The sequence below is a fragment of the Artemia franciscana genome, chromosome 20 (genome assembly GCF_032884065.1).
Source record: "Artemia franciscana chromosome 20, ASM3288406v1, whole genome shotgun sequence".
Taxonomy (NCBI): Eukaryota; Metazoa; Arthropoda; class Branchiopoda; order Anostraca; family Artemiidae; genus Artemia; species Artemia franciscana.
In genome coordinates, this window is record NC_088882.1 from 10846620 (window position 1) to 10865476 (window position 18857).

Sequence of the window (18857 nt, forward strand, 5' to 3'; positions counted from 1 at the left end):
CCCTCCCAGACTATTCTGAACGTCTAAAAACTTTGTAAATATAAGCGTGAAAATTGAGTTTTTGTATTTGGGGCTCTAATCCCTCCCCCACAATCTTCAAATATCTACCACGCTCCACCCTCAAAAGATGAAAATCTGTGCACCTGTGTTTGATTTTTTTTCTAATTTTGTTTTCTTTTACTATGTTTCAAAAAGAGTTTTATTTTTTAAGCTTCGGTCTCTTTTCCCTTATTATCTTTCTAATTTTCTGTAATCACCTTTTCTTTAACTTTTTTAGATATTCGATAACACACCTGCCTTTGCTGATGGCAGTTTGGAGAGTGGTGACGAACTATTGGAAATCAATAAGGAGATAATAAAAGGAAAAAGCAAAAGTGAAGTTGCAAGAATGATTCAAGCAGCAATAGTAAGCCCATTTTTAAAAATGATTGACTTAAAGAAATTTCATTCAGAACATTGATGATCACGTCAAATGCGTGATTATAGTTTTATAGTTTTTTTTGCTCTGGATCTGATAGCGAAGTCTTAATTTTTCTGGCATCCATCTTTTTTAGCTTTACTCGTTCAATTTTGGATATGCAGAGTTTGGGCGTTGTCAATAAAAGAAAATAAAATAAGGAGAGCTAGCTCCAGGGAGTGTGGGATACAGCAATAAAATCAGTATTAATCCTTTGGGCGAAATTTTGGCTTGTTTCTGTTTCAGCGTAGAGTTTAAACTTCTTTTTTCCGGCTGGCATAATTCCTTTTAAAGTAATTGCCAACTTCCTGTTTGTACGCTAATAAAACTTACTATTGATATTCGTTTTAATATATGTATCTAAAATACCCATCTCAAATATAATACCTATAGTTTTTAGATAAGGATTTTTTAGGAAGACTAGAGAATTTTGCTGTCACTTAGTTATACCAGCCGGTTTTCATAATACAATATAACGGTCTCGTATAATCGTTTCATATACAGTACATACCGTCCCATATAACTTTATATTTCATGTAGCAATATAGCAGTTTATTATATCAATTTTTCATATAACAATATCATGTTAATCACAATATCAGTATAACAAAGTATAATGCTTTGTCCAACGTTAGATTTTATACAACAAATACAATAGTTTCATATAACAATGCATAACATTTCATATTACGTGATATTTCTGTAATGACATAATGTTTTCATATAACTTTCATATAACACTTTATTATCATATAGCAATATAAAGTCTCATATAAAAATTATTAAACGATTTGTGCAAAGTTGAATTTTATATTACGGTTTCAGGTAACAATATAACACTTTCATGTAACAATGCTTTTAATATAACAGCGTTGTTTGGTCGGTTTTGCTCATCAATATGTACCGTCTCTTTTCAAAAGGACCCATAACTTAGCTTGAAGCAACTAGAAGTGATTCCTCAGTTAAAATAAGTAACCTAAGGAATAAGCTCCTATTGCCACAGGTGATTTTCAGGTAAAAGCTTAGAACAACAAGTAAAAGGTTATTTATATTTGGTTTGCAGTTGCTATGAAAGAAAACGGAGCCCTTATTGCTGAGATGTGGGGACTCACGAATGTTATATTCATTTTTAGTCTTGGTTTAGCTTATACTCGCTCTGGGTTGGCCTCTACTCTTCAATGTCTTTTCTTTCATCTTGTTCTTCTTTTTGCCTTTTGTTGCTTGTTTTCTTGATCTGTTGTTAATTTTGTTCGAAAATTATTTCGAAGAGTTAGTTCCATTTTAAGTTTAATGTATAAAGCTGACACATCAAGCTCTGCTCTCTATTGGCTAAAGTCGAAATTTTGTAAAATAAAAAAAAATTCTCAAAATGAAGGAAACAAACGGGACTACGACCAGAAGGAAAAGAAAAAGGAAAACGACCAGTAGAAGGAAAAGTAAAAGACTAAAACGACCCGGATATTTCGTCTGTATAAAACATGGCGTCTTCAACGCTAAAAAAAAGATAAAATCAAAAATAATCTAAAACCTAAAATTAAATAAAATCTAAAACCTAGAAATAAAAAAAAACAAAACAATATTGTTGATGCTACTATGATTGAGCAAAATAAAAGCTAAATAGAATTACTTAAATGAGAACACTGAAGCGAATGGGAAACTAAAGAAATTAATATAAAATTAATTATTCTGTTGCGAAATAATCCTTTTGTTAGTTTTTTCTTTCATTTTAGTGAGTTGCTTCAGTGTTCTCATTGAAATAACTCTATTTAGCTTCTGTGTTGCTCAATCACAGAGTATTAATTGTATAATGTTCTTTTTCTTGGTTTTAGATTTTATTTAATTTTGGGTTTTAGGTTATTTTTGATTACGAATTTGCCATGTTTATTTGCTATGACGATATTTTCCATGGTGACAACCCTGTTCTCTACCAGTGATTAAATTTTGATTTTCTGCTGTGTTGGGGTGTCAGCACTTTGAACATATTAAGAAACATGACTGACACACTTTAATACAGTTTGAAGTTTCTGAGTTTGGACTCCATTGTTTATTGAATTCTGAGCCAAACCTTAAAACCAAAAACTAACTTTTGTAGCTATGAATCACGATAAAGGTAATAGAATATTCAATAGAGCTTCCCACGAAAAAAAAAATAAAATGGTATTTCATAAGCCCTTGAATCTAAAAGGGTGGTAAAATCCTAGTTTAGGGGCTTTTTGCTATCTTGAAAAATAGTTGAGTTAGGTGACTGAAACTTTCAGGAATGAATCCAGGACCGAAAATATATCCTGAGAAGGTATTGCTAAGCTACTATGTCTCTCCTTTTCTAACTTCTAGGGTTCAGAATATTGCATACATAATAGATATTATACGTCCGATTTCTAATAAAATAGAATATACTTTAATTTGAGTTTTCAATCTCTTTTTCATTGACTTTAGTTTCTGAAAAATGCAATTCTTGCCAAATATATTTACAGATCTTTTAAATCGAATAAATAAGTAAGCAAATGTATATGGCTCAAAACACTTTTCTTGTCGCGAACTTGAGCAGAAGACCCATTTTGCAAGGTTCCACTTTTATGACACAAATATTGTTAAAAGCGGTCAAATGCCAGTGCTCTTTGGAGAGAGTGGGAGTTGATGGCGGTGCTTCAAAATGTTTTCTCACTAAGGTCATTAAGGTTCCGGACACATCCCTAATATTTTTGCTCCCCTAACTCAACCACTTTCCGACAATGTAAAAAGCCGCCTAAACTAGAATTTTACCGAAAGGTCTAATTTGCGACACCCGTGGACAACGGCTTTGTTTTAAAGTAGAATATGTTTGTTCGAAACAAAAGCTTTAAGCTAACATGGTTGTAACAATATTGACAGAAAAACAACAGATAGGGCAGAGCGCAGAGCTACAACAAACATTAACAACCGAAATTCAAAGCAGCGAGCACTATTTCCAGTACTTTGCAAAATTAGTAGAAGTCTAATGCTATTGCTTTTTTCTCTCCTACACCAGATTTACCTTAGCTAGGTTACCATCTAACCTTTAAAGTATTCTAACAAAAATATACATTTTTACTTGGCATCTTCTCCATTTATTCCTGTAACTGTTGATAAAATTCAGTTTATTAATTTACCACTACACTATGACCTGTACCTTGCACGTTTTGGTCATATGTGTGCAACTAGAATTTCAGTGTTGATACCTTCCTAACATAAGCAAGGCTTGGAAGCTTTCTTATTCATTACCTACTTCCTGCCAAGTGTGATCTGTCCTTCTGCATAAATAACTTCCATTCACGTATGTTTTCTCTAATCCTAGGAGACGGCTTTCTGAAACTCCTAACAAATCTAGTTCAAAACACCTGTGTTCGATGTTTCAAGGTCTTACTGTTAAATATTTCGAGTTTCATATCATCGAAACAGTTGAAATTATTATAGCGTCAAGAAAAGCATTGACTCCCACCAATGCAGGTCGGGTGCTAATGCCGTCTTTTCTTGTCTACATACAGTGCTTGACAGCAAAAAGTCCTGAGACCTCTATTTGAACGGAGGCTTTATTCACTGGTCACTAAATAGTGTCCAGCGCCTGGTAATGCACTCCTATCAAGAAGAATCGAGGTCCAACACAAGTGAACACAAGCCTTTTATCTTCGACACTGAATATTCATACCCTCAAATCCTATACTACAATGATGAGACAACTTATAATAAATAAAATAGCTAGAAAGAGTTTATTCAGCCCCCCCCCCAAAAAAAAATAAAAAAATAAAAAACCTAGTAGAACTATCCGTTAGTTAGGATCCAGTACAACGCTGTGCTATTCACTAGGCTATTTAGAGGTGCCACATCTCAGGGCCACCCTACAACGTTCTTTGTGCTCACGCTTTTGGCTAGACAAATTCGTGAAAGGTCCACCCTGATATCACTATGAGTCAAAGTAAGCAGAGTTCACCTTCCGGGTATAGTATGGAGGAAGGAGCTTTTGAAAAATGGAGATACCAAATCTTCTCATAGCACCTGAACAGCTCCAATCTTTTATTCTCAGCCTATCCTCGTCAGAACATTTGCTGGACTATTTGCCATTTAATTAATGGTGCGTTCCAAAACAGTTAATGATAGATGTTTATTTATCTTAGTTTATATTGATTTATATTATATTATATAAATCTATTTTGATTGATCTTTTGATTATTTGCTATCCAAAATGCTGAAGGCGGCTGCTGCTTCCTAGGATGCTGAAGGTTGCCTTCTACTTTCCTAGAAGGCAACTCAAACTAGATGCCGTTTTCAGAGGGTTTAGGGAGCTTGACCCCCCCCCCCCCCCTTCTCAAAAAAAGATAAGAAAAATGTTAGTCTGACTCATAAAAACGCAACAAAAATGCATATAAACAAACTTTTATGTGACCCCCCTTCCCCCTGGGCAAATATCCTGGATACGACCTTGCTCAAATTGTAATTCTGGAAAACATATTGCCGTCGCAGAATCCGAATCTTCTATGGTGTTTCAAAAAATTTTCAGCTACAGTTGGTGTCAAGTAATATAATTTTTTTATTGAGATTTGTCAATCATAAATGAAATTCTTGTTTTCTTTTCTTTGATATTATGTATCTTTTGTATGTAACACCATGTCAGTGAATTATGTCATAGTAATCATATTAATATAACAAAGAATAATAGTGGTAGTTGGCTTTTTAAACGTTCCTTAAACAATAATTCTGGAAAATATTCTGCACACACTTGAAAATTCTGTAAGGCAGGTTTTTTGGTTGAATCTTTAATGTCCTAAATTAAATTCCATTACAGATTTTAAAGCTTTCGCCTGTGAGAACAGGATGTCGAGTTTTGGTGTCGCTGGTTATTTGGTTTGGAGTGGGGATCAGTGGCGAGACTCTGTAAGCTCAGCCAAGTTGACCCTGCTCTGAATGAGCAGGAAGAAACCTGGGAAGGTAAATAGGAAGGGTGTGTGGAAGACAGGATGGGTGGCCCCAACCCCCATTGTACTTCTTGGCTAAAGGGCCATGAAAGGGAGATCATCACCGCCGGACTGTAAACTTCACTGCCGTGTTTTTTCTTTCCCTTTTTTGTCTCTAAAATTACGCATATTTGGATTTCAGACTATTGAGGCCCCCTATATATAATTTATAGGGTGCTGCAGAAGTCTAGAAACGAAAGATATAGCCGACATTCAATGTTGTATCCAGGATATTTGTTCAGGAGGGGCGATTTGTTGCGGGAGGGATTTACAAAAACTTAAAAAACGCGTCTGAATTTATTTTCATTGATATTGTTACGTTTTTTGTGATTAGAAAAAAATTGGGGGGGGGGGTTAAGCCCTGACCCCCCTGAAAATGGCCTTGCCTACACGTATTGCAGTGAAACATGACATTTTGTTCTATTTTTCATCAATCTGAAGATAGTAGGTCAATTTGTTTGCATTCATTACCTTGTGAAATGTATTTTATCTCGTGGAATCCATCTAAGTTTCTAGCTTGCACGCGATGTTGATTGTGGGAACTGTATCTTTTATCCTGGGCCTATCTCATGTGTCATTAACAAGCTCGGAATAAGAGTAGGTTTCTATATTATTTTGATTCTTATCTTTGGATTAATGAGGCTATCTCTTCCGGCTGTTTGAGAAAATATCTGAATTTGAGCCTTTTTTAAGATTGATTCCTCAGGATTTGCACTTGGTAGAGCCTAGAGGGACTAGTATTGGCTATTTTTGAGTGGCCCAGTAACGTAAATGTAATGGATTTAAGAAATAAAAATTTAAAAAAATGACTTCTTATCATATAAGATCAACCAGGCCATGAAATCCTTGGTCTCAGATTTGACAAAAACTTGATAAACTTGATAGAGTCGTTGTTAGCACTAGGGCTACCAAGCGTATTTGTTAAGATTATAGTATCTATGTATAAAATAGTTAAGACTGTAGTACGGGTAGGCAAGGATTTCTCTAGGGTTATTAGGAGTAGGCTTGGTGTTAAGCAGGGATGTACAATTTCCCCAAGGCTATTTTCATTGTATATTAAGGATTTTGAAGAAAATTTGATAGGCAGAGGGCCCCAATACTTGAGCTTTCAAGTGCAAGCGTTAGGACATTACTTTTTGCGGACGAGATAGCATTAGTAGCAGAAAGTAAAGAACACTTGCAACAACTGCTAGATCTAGCATCTTCTTATTTTAGGAATAAGAAACTAGTATTAAACGTAAAAAAGTCGGTGGTTATGATTTTTAGGAAAAGCGGAGAACAGATAGATTCGCAGTGTCAGTTTACGTATGAAGGTAGGACACTAGACCGTGTTGATGAATTTCAGTACTTGGGTTGTAGGCTATCGTCAAATGGGAAATGACAGAAATATCTTAAAATTTTTGAAAGTAAGGGAAATAGACTACTAGGAATGTTAAGTTAAAGTAGTATTAAGGAAATTAGAAATATAGGATTGCTAAAATATATTTTTAATGCCAGGGTTCGATCAGCTTTGAATTATAGGGCAGAGCTTTGGGGGTTTAATAAGGGGCTAAATTTAGAAAGAATGCAGTTGAGGTTTTTTAAACGTATGTTAGGCCTTGATAATAAGTTTAATGGGTTAGTATTGAGAGGGGATATAGGAATAAAGTGTATGAGACAGAGTAGGTTAATTAGTATGGTTAAATATTGGGAAAGGGTGTCATCGATAGAAGATAATAGGATAGTTAAGCAAGCATTTTTAATGATGCGTCAAGATAAAAGGAAGGATTCGTGGCCAAATCAGCTGAAGAATAAATTAGACGGTGCAAGGTTAGGTAATTGCTGGAATGAGGGAAAGGGGATAGGAGGGTTTGTAGGGACTGTATCTAGGTCAGGTGCTACTAGACTAGAGTTTCGTGAAGTTCAAATTCGGCAAGCTGAGAAGGTCACATCGCCGTCCCCTGGGCTATATGCGTAGGTAAATGAGAATTGGGGCGAAGAAATTTACCTAAAAATGGGATTGGCTCCAGAAGATTTGAAATAGGCAATGTATGTAAGGGGGAAGTTTATGCCTCTTCAAGAACGTAGGTAATATTTAGGGAGAAATAGATTGAGGGATGATACTTGCAGTTGCCCTATGTGTGGAGAGATGGATGAGTCTTCGTATAATTTTTTAGGGGAATGTAGGGAGTTGAGGGAGTTGCGCTTGGAAATATTTGGTAGGGAGTACAGGGGAGAGATTGGATTTTTGAAATTTTGAGAAGGAGGTATTACTTGAATATAAATAATATTGGAAAGTCCGTCCGGGTAGGTGTGAGGTGTCGTGATGATTTTCTTAAATAATTAGTTTTAGTGTCTTTTCATCTATGTTTTTTGCTGTATTTTTTCGCTTGTTTTTTGTATGTCACCATGGTACAATTGGGTTTTCATGTGAATAAATCTATCTATATATCTATCTGTCTTATTCTTTTTAATGGTACAACCATGCAAAAATTTTGTTGTGTTATGTTTTTATATAGGCTTTAGGGGTAGGCTCGGAAATGTTATGATTTTCACTTTTTTGTGAAAGATCCTAGATTTGGGTTTATTCTGAGAATAATTTATGCGTGGTTTGCCTACGGATTAATCAAGGGGTTGCTAACTTTCAATAATTATGTAACCCAGGGGCCGTGTGCCACATCTGGCAAAGGTTTGCCTTTATTGGTGCAAAGAGGCACTGCATGGTGGAAATGCCACAGGAGGCGCTATGTCCTCGGTGTTAAGAGACTCAGTGTTATTTAGACTAGATATTTAGTCATTTGAAATTTTTCTTTATCAGGTGATTTTGACATTTAAGTAGCACTTCCTCTATAGATTGTTTTATCATCTTTTAGGTTTTTTTGTGGTAGAATTTTGTTCCAGACAAGAACAAACAATTCCAATAAATGAGAACATTTCAAAACAGTTACATGTATATAGTTTATAAATAGTATAAATAGTTATAATTTATAATATAAATAGTAATAATTATAGTAATAGTTATAGATAGTAATAGCTATAGTTTGTAAATAGTATTTTGGCGTTATTACTAATAGCTGTCCTCAACGAACAGAGGAAATGCTAAGCAAGAACCATGGAAATAAGTTACATTCACAATAGAAACAAGAATCGCTAGTTTTGTCATATCAGTGTGATAATCATCATCAGTCAATCAGTCTGATCAGATAATCATATCAGTGTGTAAGGTTCTTCACACAATCCTTAAAGTACCAATAACATCTGAAAACTACGAATTTATAAGATTAGTCCCTTGGCTATTTCAACATATAGATTTTGATATCTCATATCCCCCGGTACTGCCACTTTGAACGATCAAAATAAATAGACAAAACTGATTTAGCAAGTCTGACAATGCTGTTTGTAGAACTTCAAACATTAACAATCTGTTGACTCCCAGAGATAACTGCACCGTCAGAGAATAGCTTCATATTTTTAAGCTGTTAAATACCGAATGATTTTAGCTTATTTTTTGCTGGATTTTCGCCCACCTTTCTTTGTCTTAAATTTGGTGCTTGATACTGACAAAAAAAGCAAATGGAGGTATTTTTTGTTAAAAACAAAATTCCCACTTGTCGTGAATTTTGAAGATATGTATGGTTCTGTAAGTTTCCAATAAGCCAATTCAGCCAATCAGATTTAGTTTTCTCCTTTTTTTTTTTTTACATTAGCTTGTTTTGGCTGGTTTTTCACCCACGTTTCTGTGTCTGAAATTTTGTGTCGACTGTTAACAAAACACTGCAGATGGTGGAGGTGTTTTTCATTAAAAACTAAACTCCCACTTGTCCTGAATTTTTGAAAATATGTATGGTGAAGATATGTATGCTTCTGTAAGTTTCCACTTCAACCAATTCAACTAATCAGAATCCGTTTTCTCTATGTTTGGTATTTTAACGTAAATTAAACATAGCTAAAGTACAAACCCAATGAATCTCTGCTTCACTTTAAAGCCAATAGAACACTTAATGACAGTTATTATTAAAAAATATTCCTGGAATATTTGGATCTGCTTTGCTTAGAATTTTTCTGCTTCACTTGTCTATGAAATTTGATTCCAGAATTAAAAAAATATCTGGTTCCATTTTACATTTGATCAAAACCAAAAACCTGTAAACGTTGTGCTGGAATATATTGGAACAAACAAGTAAAAACAATAATTTGTAAAACAGTAACCCAGTTTCAAAACATTTAAAATTGTTTTGCTTTTTAGATTAAAATAGCTATAACTCTTCTGAAAAAAATACTCCTTTGTGTATTTTCCTTAAATTAGCTGCTTTTCCAAAGTTTTCCTGCCGTGTACTAGGGTCGGCATTGCAAGATTCCAAATGGCAGTTTCTGTTTGGTTTAACTTAACCGTGTGAGCTTCACTTGTTTAAAGTCAAACATGTGTTTTAGACGCCATTCTGGAAGTACCACTTTATATTATATCATATATTTCTTATATTCTTCGTTTTCATCTCTTCCTCCTCTTCTTTATGTTACTTAGTTTTCTCTTCTCTTTATTCTTCTTCCTCTTCTTTATATTCAGGAAGCGATTGTTGGTTCTCACTTCTGTGAACTTAAATATTTTAACTTTTGAATGGCTCTAATTTATGGCCTAACATTTTCAGGACCGTGGCCCATTTCCAGTTAAATCACCAAAACTATCTATAATGATCAAATTCAACAGGCTTAAAGCTCATTCGTTGATCTGATTTAGTTTTTTTGATTAACGTTTTCTGGTTGCCATGTGCTAGGGTAATTGATGTCCGATTCCGGAAGGAGATGTTCGTTTTAAAAGTAAACTATGTCAGCTAAGTTTGTTACACTTTTTAAGGGTTACCGAGTGGAAATATTTCTAGTAAGTTCTTTCAATTCTGATGTTCCTTTTTCATCTGCCCCTGCAAAATAAAGCTTCGTGTCCATTTACTTTAAAATCCATGTTTCTTTTAGGGTCCTGTAACAATTAAGTTCAACAAACTTAAAGCAGATTCTAAGAAAGGAAGGACTCTTGATTTCTTGCTGAAAAAGATGAAACACAAAGTTGTTGAAAATATGAGTTCAAGCACTGCAGATGCTTTGGGACTTTCAAGGTAAGTTTGATTCAGTTGTGATACTTTGTACCTCACAAAACTAAATAAAGACTTCTATGCACTCTAATTGCTTAGTTTTGGTGATATTGGTCTGCCACAAACGTTCTTTTATTTTATGTTTTTTCCATGCTTTATAATTTATTTTAGAAAGCCTTATTACTAGGAATGCTTTGGGACTTGCCTCTTAAGGCTTGATTTAGCAAATTCTGAAAAATTTGCCGCAGAAAACCCAGACTTTTCAACATTTTGAAAGATAGATTCTGAGATAGCCATTTCGTTCACCATAGTCGATAAACCTAATAACTATGTCAGTCAAAAGTAGGCTTAGGTTTTACTTGTTCGCCTGTGAGTCCAAACAAATTCAGTCCTAGATTTTGCATACAAGTACGGTGGACACTGTCCGCCACGCGTCAACCCAAAATCAATCCAATCTTTCATCCCTTAGTTCTATGACTATCTACCTTAGTTCTGCCAGAGGAATGACGCATGGACGGAGGATAGATAGACTTATCTATTAACAAATGAATTGACATCATTTTTATAAAATCCTAAAAAGGGCTTATGCCAGATTTGCCTCTTACACACTTAAACTATCCGTCTTAGATTTTTCTACAATTAGCCTGGCTTGGTGCCCACAACTACTTAATTTTAATTCAAAACCAACGGTTGGTTGGTCAAAACCTATATCTCTTTAAAAGTCTTTTGAAGGTGCAAAAGGAAGGGCATTCATGAATTGATATCTTACTAGATATCATGATATCTTACAGTGATCTTACTAGATTACTCCACCGCTATTTGCAAAATTGTCTGCCAGATTGTGTCTATTCAATTTTATCATTTTACTTAACTGCTGTTTTCAGCGCTGTGCAAAAGTTCATCTAACCGGTTGTTAAATTTTTCATTTCTTGAATTTACCCCACCACTTTCATAGCTATCAACAAAAATTGTCCGCGCGATTCTTTTGGGTTTATTTTTAATTATTCAAATTCGTCCAAAGTTTCAGCTATATCTGCAAAAATTCGTCTGACTGGTTTCGTTTATTTACTTAGCTTCTTTAACTTAATTATTTGGCCTCTTGCCCTTGCTTAGTCAGCATTATTTTCCATTATTAAAGAAAATCAGGCAATAAACTTCACAATATATAAAGAAGACCCAAGGACAGGCCAGGTCATGATTATCAAGTGTATACAAATTAAACCAGAAATGAAATGTCATCCAGTGCGAAAGGACATTTCATTGGATAGAAATACTAATAAAACACAAAATTGAATCAAGAAAATCAAAATATGTTGTCAAATAAGCATAAAATGTAACGTTTTTAATGGTGCATTCTCAATAATAATACGGGAGCTGAAGTAATATGACACCTGTTATTGAAGTTAAACTAAGTATCTGGATCAGGGTTGTGGCGTCAGACACAGCGTAGTATAGAACAAATTCTAGGCCAAAATTTTCCTATCCAAAATTTTATAGTTCCAAAACTATCCAAAATCTTAAAACGTGTTCCGAATAATGACTGCTGGGCAGGGAAGAGTCGTTATTTGAAGCTAATTCAGAAATGGTAACTCTGATTTTGATTAGTCTTAATGGTGTCCTGTGGTGGCGCAGTGGATTTGACCTTAGCTTGGTAATACGGGACCCAGAGTTCGAATCACGCTGCAGGAATTCACTGCAGGGCCGACACAGGGACCTTAGTAGTCAAGAAGCGTCGTTAATTCTTAAATAATAATAATAATTAGTCTTAATGGTAAAACTTTGTTGTGAAAATAAATTTATGGTAATTTCAAGATATAACTTGAAACCTTACGAAGACGGTGTCAGCTTGAAATGAAAACTACGCCATCGGGATCACCGTACCAGAAAACCCTACTTAGGAGAATTACAGTCCCCCACCTTGAGCAGAAAGGAAAATCACGTTTTTGAATTGGAAGAAGGGATGTCTCCTTTTTTTCTTTTTTTCTTGCTGCTGTCTTTATACCAATCCTGGCCTACTTATTTGCGGAGAGACAAGTATTAAATGGATTAAATATCTTGTTTGATGTTTTTTACAGCCAGAGCTTTGTTATTTTCAGTTTATTCATGAATCAAGCCCCATCCATGTATTGACTGAGACGTCGCAGCAGCTGATCAAATGCTCTAAGGGTATATAATGGAATTTTATAGCAAAAGCAAACCAAATCTATAAACTCTATGTAAATCGGAATGCAAAACTGCTATTAATAGAACTTTAAATATGAGTTAACCAATTAATTAATCCTGGCGTTTCAAGTCGTCTGTGTCTTTATGCAATTTCAACAGAACTCAGGTATTTTGTGTTTTAGCAACGATTTCCACTTGACTGACTTTGCTTGTAAAAGCCGTATTGAAGGTAGGGGTATGCACGCTCAGGGGCAGTGTATGAGAACAGGTATATAATGGGCTGCGTGGTCTGCGTTGTTGATCCAGCTTTGTTGTCGGTATGCATTTTGTTATCTTGGAATTTGTTTTCAGACCAATTTCGCTTCCTTTCTCTATCACCTGGTCTAATTCTTGGAGTCGTTTTTTGTATGATTCCATGACAGAAGTTTCGTCGGCAAAGTTCATCTTACTTCCATCTCTAGAGCTTTCTGGTATTGTATCGCCAATTGTCCAATTGAAAAGACAAATACGACGGCACACAGCTCAGTCCAATCATCTTGAGATTGGCCAGCCGAGAACAGAGTACTCAGTGTACAGAGTACGAGAACAGAGTACACAAGATGAGGTAGTAGAAGCACGATTAGTGCACACATCTGAAAAAAGTACCCATCTGAACACATCTGAAAACCTTTCTTTGACGCCTCTATGCTGAAGCTTATAACTTATTTTTCTAAAGTAAAAATATCTACTTTTGCAACCAAGATTGAAGTAGCAATAAATAAAACCAGCCTTTAAAGGTTTACAAACGACATTTTGGATCTCTCATAAAAGTCGTGAAATTTGTTATCCGACAAATGGTGGAATCTTTTGATCAACAATTCCATAGAAATACCGGTTTTAATATTTTAATAGGTTTCCACTATTTTTCTGTGCAGTCACCCTTCAAGTCTAGGCAAACATCACGCGCTTTCACAAGTCTTCGCCAGAAAACCCGAACACCTCGTAAATTTAACCGCTGCAAGTCACAACTGTATATTAACGTATAGGCCTATAACTATATAACGAGTTACGAACGCGAACGATATTTGTAATCCCAGTAGAACTGCTGACGAAATTAAGTTCAATCTGAAATTAAATTTTAGAACTGAAAGGGTTATTAAAAATAACTAAAAAAGAGAAAAGGGAAAAAAGTCTTTACTTTCCTAAAAAGTATCGCTTCCAATGCTTACGGATATCGGTAATCCCAGTAGAACTTCTGACGAAATTGAGTTCAATTTTCCACCTGAAAATTATAGGAGTATTAAACTAGAATGTTATTTTAATATCGATACACTGTAATGAAACTGTCCTCCAAATGTGCTCCGATTGAAACTATCCTATGTCCAAAACCGCTAATTTTTAAGAGAGCTTTTGAAGTTTTAAGATTGTTTTTAGAGTACTTCGAAAAGAGATTATATGAGAACAACTAAACTGCGGAGTTTCTAAAGTAAATCAAAATCTACTGCTAGACTCCCAAGTCTAAATAGTTTCAGGGTGTGATAAAAGCAACTTTGCAACATAGGATAAGAGAGAAAAGGGTGATTTGGAAGATATCTAGCAACATGGTTCTACTTCTGTTTGCAAAATTTCGATTCAGCAAAAAAATTTGCACAAGATAGACCACTCATACATTTTTACCATTTTTGGACATAGGATAGTTTCAATCAGCGCGTATTTCAATCACTCATACATTTTTACCATTTCTGGACATAGGACAGTTTCAATAAGCGAGTATTTGGAGGTAGGATAGTTACATTTCAGTGCAGCAGTATATAACTGTGTAATAAGTGGTTAAATCACTGTGAAACAGTAGAACTTTAAGCTAAAAATGCCCAACTGGTTAATTTTGGCGTTTGTTTCCCAGGGCTATTTTATGCAACGATACACTGATCAAGAAGTTTGATGAGTTGAACCATTTAGAAAGTTTGTATAAGCATTTGGTTGAACAGATTCGTCGAGTCCTTCGTTCTACATTTGATCTTCTTCAAGTTTTTAAAGGTGAGTCGGAAAGCTACCATTTAGAAAGTGTGTATAAGCATTTGGTTGAACAGATTCGTCGAGTCCTTCGTTCTACATTTGATCTTCTTCAAGTTTGTATTTTCATAGCGTTGCTGTTACAACTAAAGATCGCATTTGACTTTTTTCCCCTTTGGGTATGGTTGCATAGATGCAACCTAATAAAGAATAGACCCTAGGAACCGGAAACTTTAAAATGGGTTTAAAAAGGATAGTGCGTTACTGGCAAAGGCTTTATTTTCCCAGTTTTATTTTCATAGTGTCCCAGTAACAACTAAAAGTTATAACTTTTTTTTTCTACACAGAGAGTTAGACTGACAAAAGTCGTATTTTCCCAGTTGGTACTGTCAGGTACTGTGCAGTACCTGCAGTACTGAAACTTTCAACAATACTGAAAAATAAATGTCTCAAAACTTTATTTGGATGTTTTTTTTGAAATGATAATCGTGGGGGGGGGGGATTTTCTTGCTATCAAATCACTTTGACTCTTAAAAAGGACACTATAAATTAAAGAGGACGAGAACTTTCAACTTCCAATCAAATGAGCCGAATAATAAATTATATATTAAATTATGTATTTAAAAAAATATTACATGTTTTTATATATCTATCTATATATATAAAAATAAGTTGTCTGTGTGTGTGTGTGTGTGTCGAGTGACGTCATGTTTGTGTGTCGACTGACGTCATGTTTGTCGACTGACTTCATTATAAGGATTGAGCTGTATGCGTCACGAAGTTGTTTGTTGACTGACGTTATGTTTGTCAACTGATGAAATTACATACCGGGACACCGGGACACAAATGGCAACCGGGACACAGGGAATATAAATGACGACCGGGAACCTCAAAGAGAAATTACAGACTGGGACACCCAGACACAAATCACGACCGGGACACAGAGAATATAAATGACGACCGGGACACAGGGACACAACTACAACGGGGACGCCGGGGGCACAGGTGGGATATATAAATGACGACCGGGACACAGGGATTGTTTGAATAAAAATTACAGACCGGGACACAAATGACGACCGAGACACAGGGAATATAAATGACGACCGGGACACTCAAAGAGAAATTACAAACTGAGACACCGGGACACAAATGTTGCATGTTCAAGAGTCAGTAAACCTGACAATCTATTTATATGCACAGACAATGGGACAGCGAAGAATGTTGTATATTCGCATGTTTTACGTAGTTAAAAACATATATATATATCTATCTCTATTCATAGATGGGACACAGGGACACAACTACAATGGCGCGTAACGACTTACCTGCGCGGGGGGGCTTGGGGGGGCGCGAAGTGCCCCACCAACTAGGTGTTGGGGTGGCGCGAAGCGCCACCCCAACAGCTAGTTTTATATAAATATTATGTAAAATTATTAAATATTATATATTTTGTATTAATGTAGTTAAAAATTATATATATTAAATAAAATGTGATATATATTAATATGTATTACATAATAAGTACAGAATGATATTTTACAAATATATAAATAACTAGCTGTTAGGGTGGCGCGAAGCGCCACCCCAACACCTAGTCGGTGGGCGCTTCGTGCCACCCCAAGCCCCCCCGCGCGCGTAAGTCGTTACGCGCCATATTAGTTACGCGCCACTCTAGTTGTGTCCCTGTGTCCCACCTGTGAATATAGATAGATTTATATATGTGTTTCAAACTACGTAAAAATTGCGAATATACAACATTCTTGGCTTTCCCACTGCTGGGAGCTTTCCGTTTCCAATTGCCAGCAATTGATCTGAAAATGTTTGACCAGAGTCATCGTTTTGCAATCGGACACGCATATTTGTAGTTAATTTTAATATTTTTACGTGTGCCGATAAATTAGAATTTTTCAGGCAAGCATTCATTTCGTCTCCAGGAGTAAAAATTGCGAATATACAACATTCTTGGCTTTCCCATTGTCTGTGCATATACAAAGCCGTATGTACTAATAATGACGTCATATGCAAACGCTCTTTTTACAAAGAAACAAACATGCATACACACAACTCGTTTTTATATAGATAGATAGATACAATACAAATTAACTGCGTAAAACTTGCGAATATACAACATTCTTCGCTGTCCAATTGTCGCTGCATATAAATAGATTGTCAGGTTTACCGACCCTCGAACATGCAACGTACAATTGTCCATGGGAAAAACAATCAGTATTAAGATCTATACCACATTTTTCTAATGATTGACCTTGAGCTTTGTTAATGGTGATTGCAAATGCTAATCGAATTGGGAATTGCAATCTTTTAAATTGAAAAGGCAGATCCGTTGGAATCATGGGAATGCGAGGAATAAGAACAGCCTCACCCTCAAAAGGCCCTGTCAAGATTGTGGCCTCTATTAGGTTTTCCATTGTTTTTTTTACGGCAAGTCGCGTGCCATTGCAAAGCTTTGGTGGGTTTATATTTCTTAAAAGTATTATTGGTACGCCTATTTTTAGTTGTAGCACGTGTAGTGGAAACCCCAAAAGATCTATGGAATTTAAAAATTCAGATGGATAATTAACCGCTTCATTTGGTTCCAAAACTGTGTCGACTGACTTGTAAAGGACTGCCTGGTCTCGAATCTTGGTCAAAACAATATCGTTGATTTCGTGGACGTCTATATTTTTGGGTGCGAGAATCGCTCTTTCACTTAGCCATTTATTATTTTTATGATTTTTTAGAATATTCGGAAATACTTTTTCAATCAATTCATTTTTGGACGTCACTAAATTACAGAAATCAGCAGGTAGTTGTATACGTCCTGAAATTGAGTCTACTGGGAGCTTTCCTTTTCCAATTGCCAGCAATTGATCTGAAAATGTTTGACCAGAGTCATCGTTTTGCAATCGGACACGCATATTTGTAGTTAATTTTAATATTTTTACGTGTGCCCATAAATTAGAATTTTTCAGGTAAGCATTCATTTCGTCTGCAGGAGTTGATCTAGGTATTATAGGTAATGTTTGCCTGAAATCTCCTGCAAGCAATATTAATGTGCTGCCAAAGGGTTTCGACTTCCCTCTCAAATCTTTCAAGCATTGATCCAGAGCCTCGAGCGATTTTTTGTGTCCCATTGTGCACTCATCCCAAATAATAAGTTTGCATTGCTGCAATACTTTACCCATCCCAGAAGATTTGGAAATATTGCACGTGGGAGTTTCTGTAGAATGCAAATTCAGAGGCAATTTCAAAGCGGAATGAGCAGTTCTTCCACCAGGCAGCAATGTTGCGGCTATTCCGGACGACGCAATTGCCAACGCTATATAATTTTTTGATCGAATTGATGCCAGAATCAGTTTTATCACAAACGTTTTACCAGTACCTCCTGGCGCATCCAAAAAGAAAATTTCTCCAACGTTGTTATCGACACAATGCATTATCGTATCATAACTGTCTTTTTGTTCCGACGTTAACTTGGAAATGTTATTTTGTACATACGACAATAGATCACTCGTACTGTACCTTTGTTCACGATCCAATTCTACACATGTCGAAACAGCAGCGATACGGTTAGGTGAAGGTATTCCCAAATCCTGAAGAGGTTTGTTTGCCATACGTACGCACAAATCTTCTATAATAACTAAAGTGTAGTTCTAAATTTCTGATGTAAAATCAAAAGTCATATCTGACGTCTCTTACTGTTTTCGATGGAGTATATCTTCGGACATTTTTGACTTATATTTTCCCCATAACTCTGTAGGAGCTGATGGAGAGCAAGTTGTTAAAATGATGCCAAACAATGCACGAATTTGACTTGGGGTTGACGTTTCGCACGCGTCATTGATGCAGTTATCCCAGTGTTGGTCATTCTCCAATAAATTCAGAGCTTGGCATGCACTACGGTAAGTATCATGTATAGTACCGTTTACAGCTCTCAAATACTCAAAGGATGTCGGACCGGGTACATTCACCAAAAGCAGGCGTAGAAAGAAGCATTCATGTTGATTGGGGTGAACGGTGTAGAGTCTTCCTATCGTGGTATCTTTGAAGATGGTAGGTTGGCCGTCGACTGACTTACCCTGTTTTCGACCGTCAAATACTTTATTTTTAGTATTCCACTTGTAATACGAAGGCACTTCAGTATACAGCAGTTTTTTTTTGCAAAAGAATCATTTTTGCAAAGCGAAAAAAAAGCTGTTAATTTTGTATCCGGTG

At 35.7% G+C, this 18857-nt stretch overlaps 1 protein-coding gene across 3 annotated transcripts in view; it reads left to right on the forward strand.

The window, feature by feature from the left end:
- The window catches only part of LOC136039745 (PRKCA-binding protein-like), a 95107-nt gene that overhangs the window by 41410 nt on the left and 34840 nt on the right, over positions 1-18857 (forward strand). For all 3 annotated transcript variants that reach the window (XM_065723590.1, XM_065723589.1, XM_065723588.1), the window contains exons 3-5: positions 278-406; positions 10372-10511; positions 14533-14666. In XM_065723590.1, coding sequence (XP_065579662.1) covers positions 278-406; positions 10372-10511; positions 14533-14666 — 403 coding nt within the window. The remainder of the gene's footprint in view (positions 1-277; positions 407-10371; positions 10512-14532; positions 14667-18857) is intronic.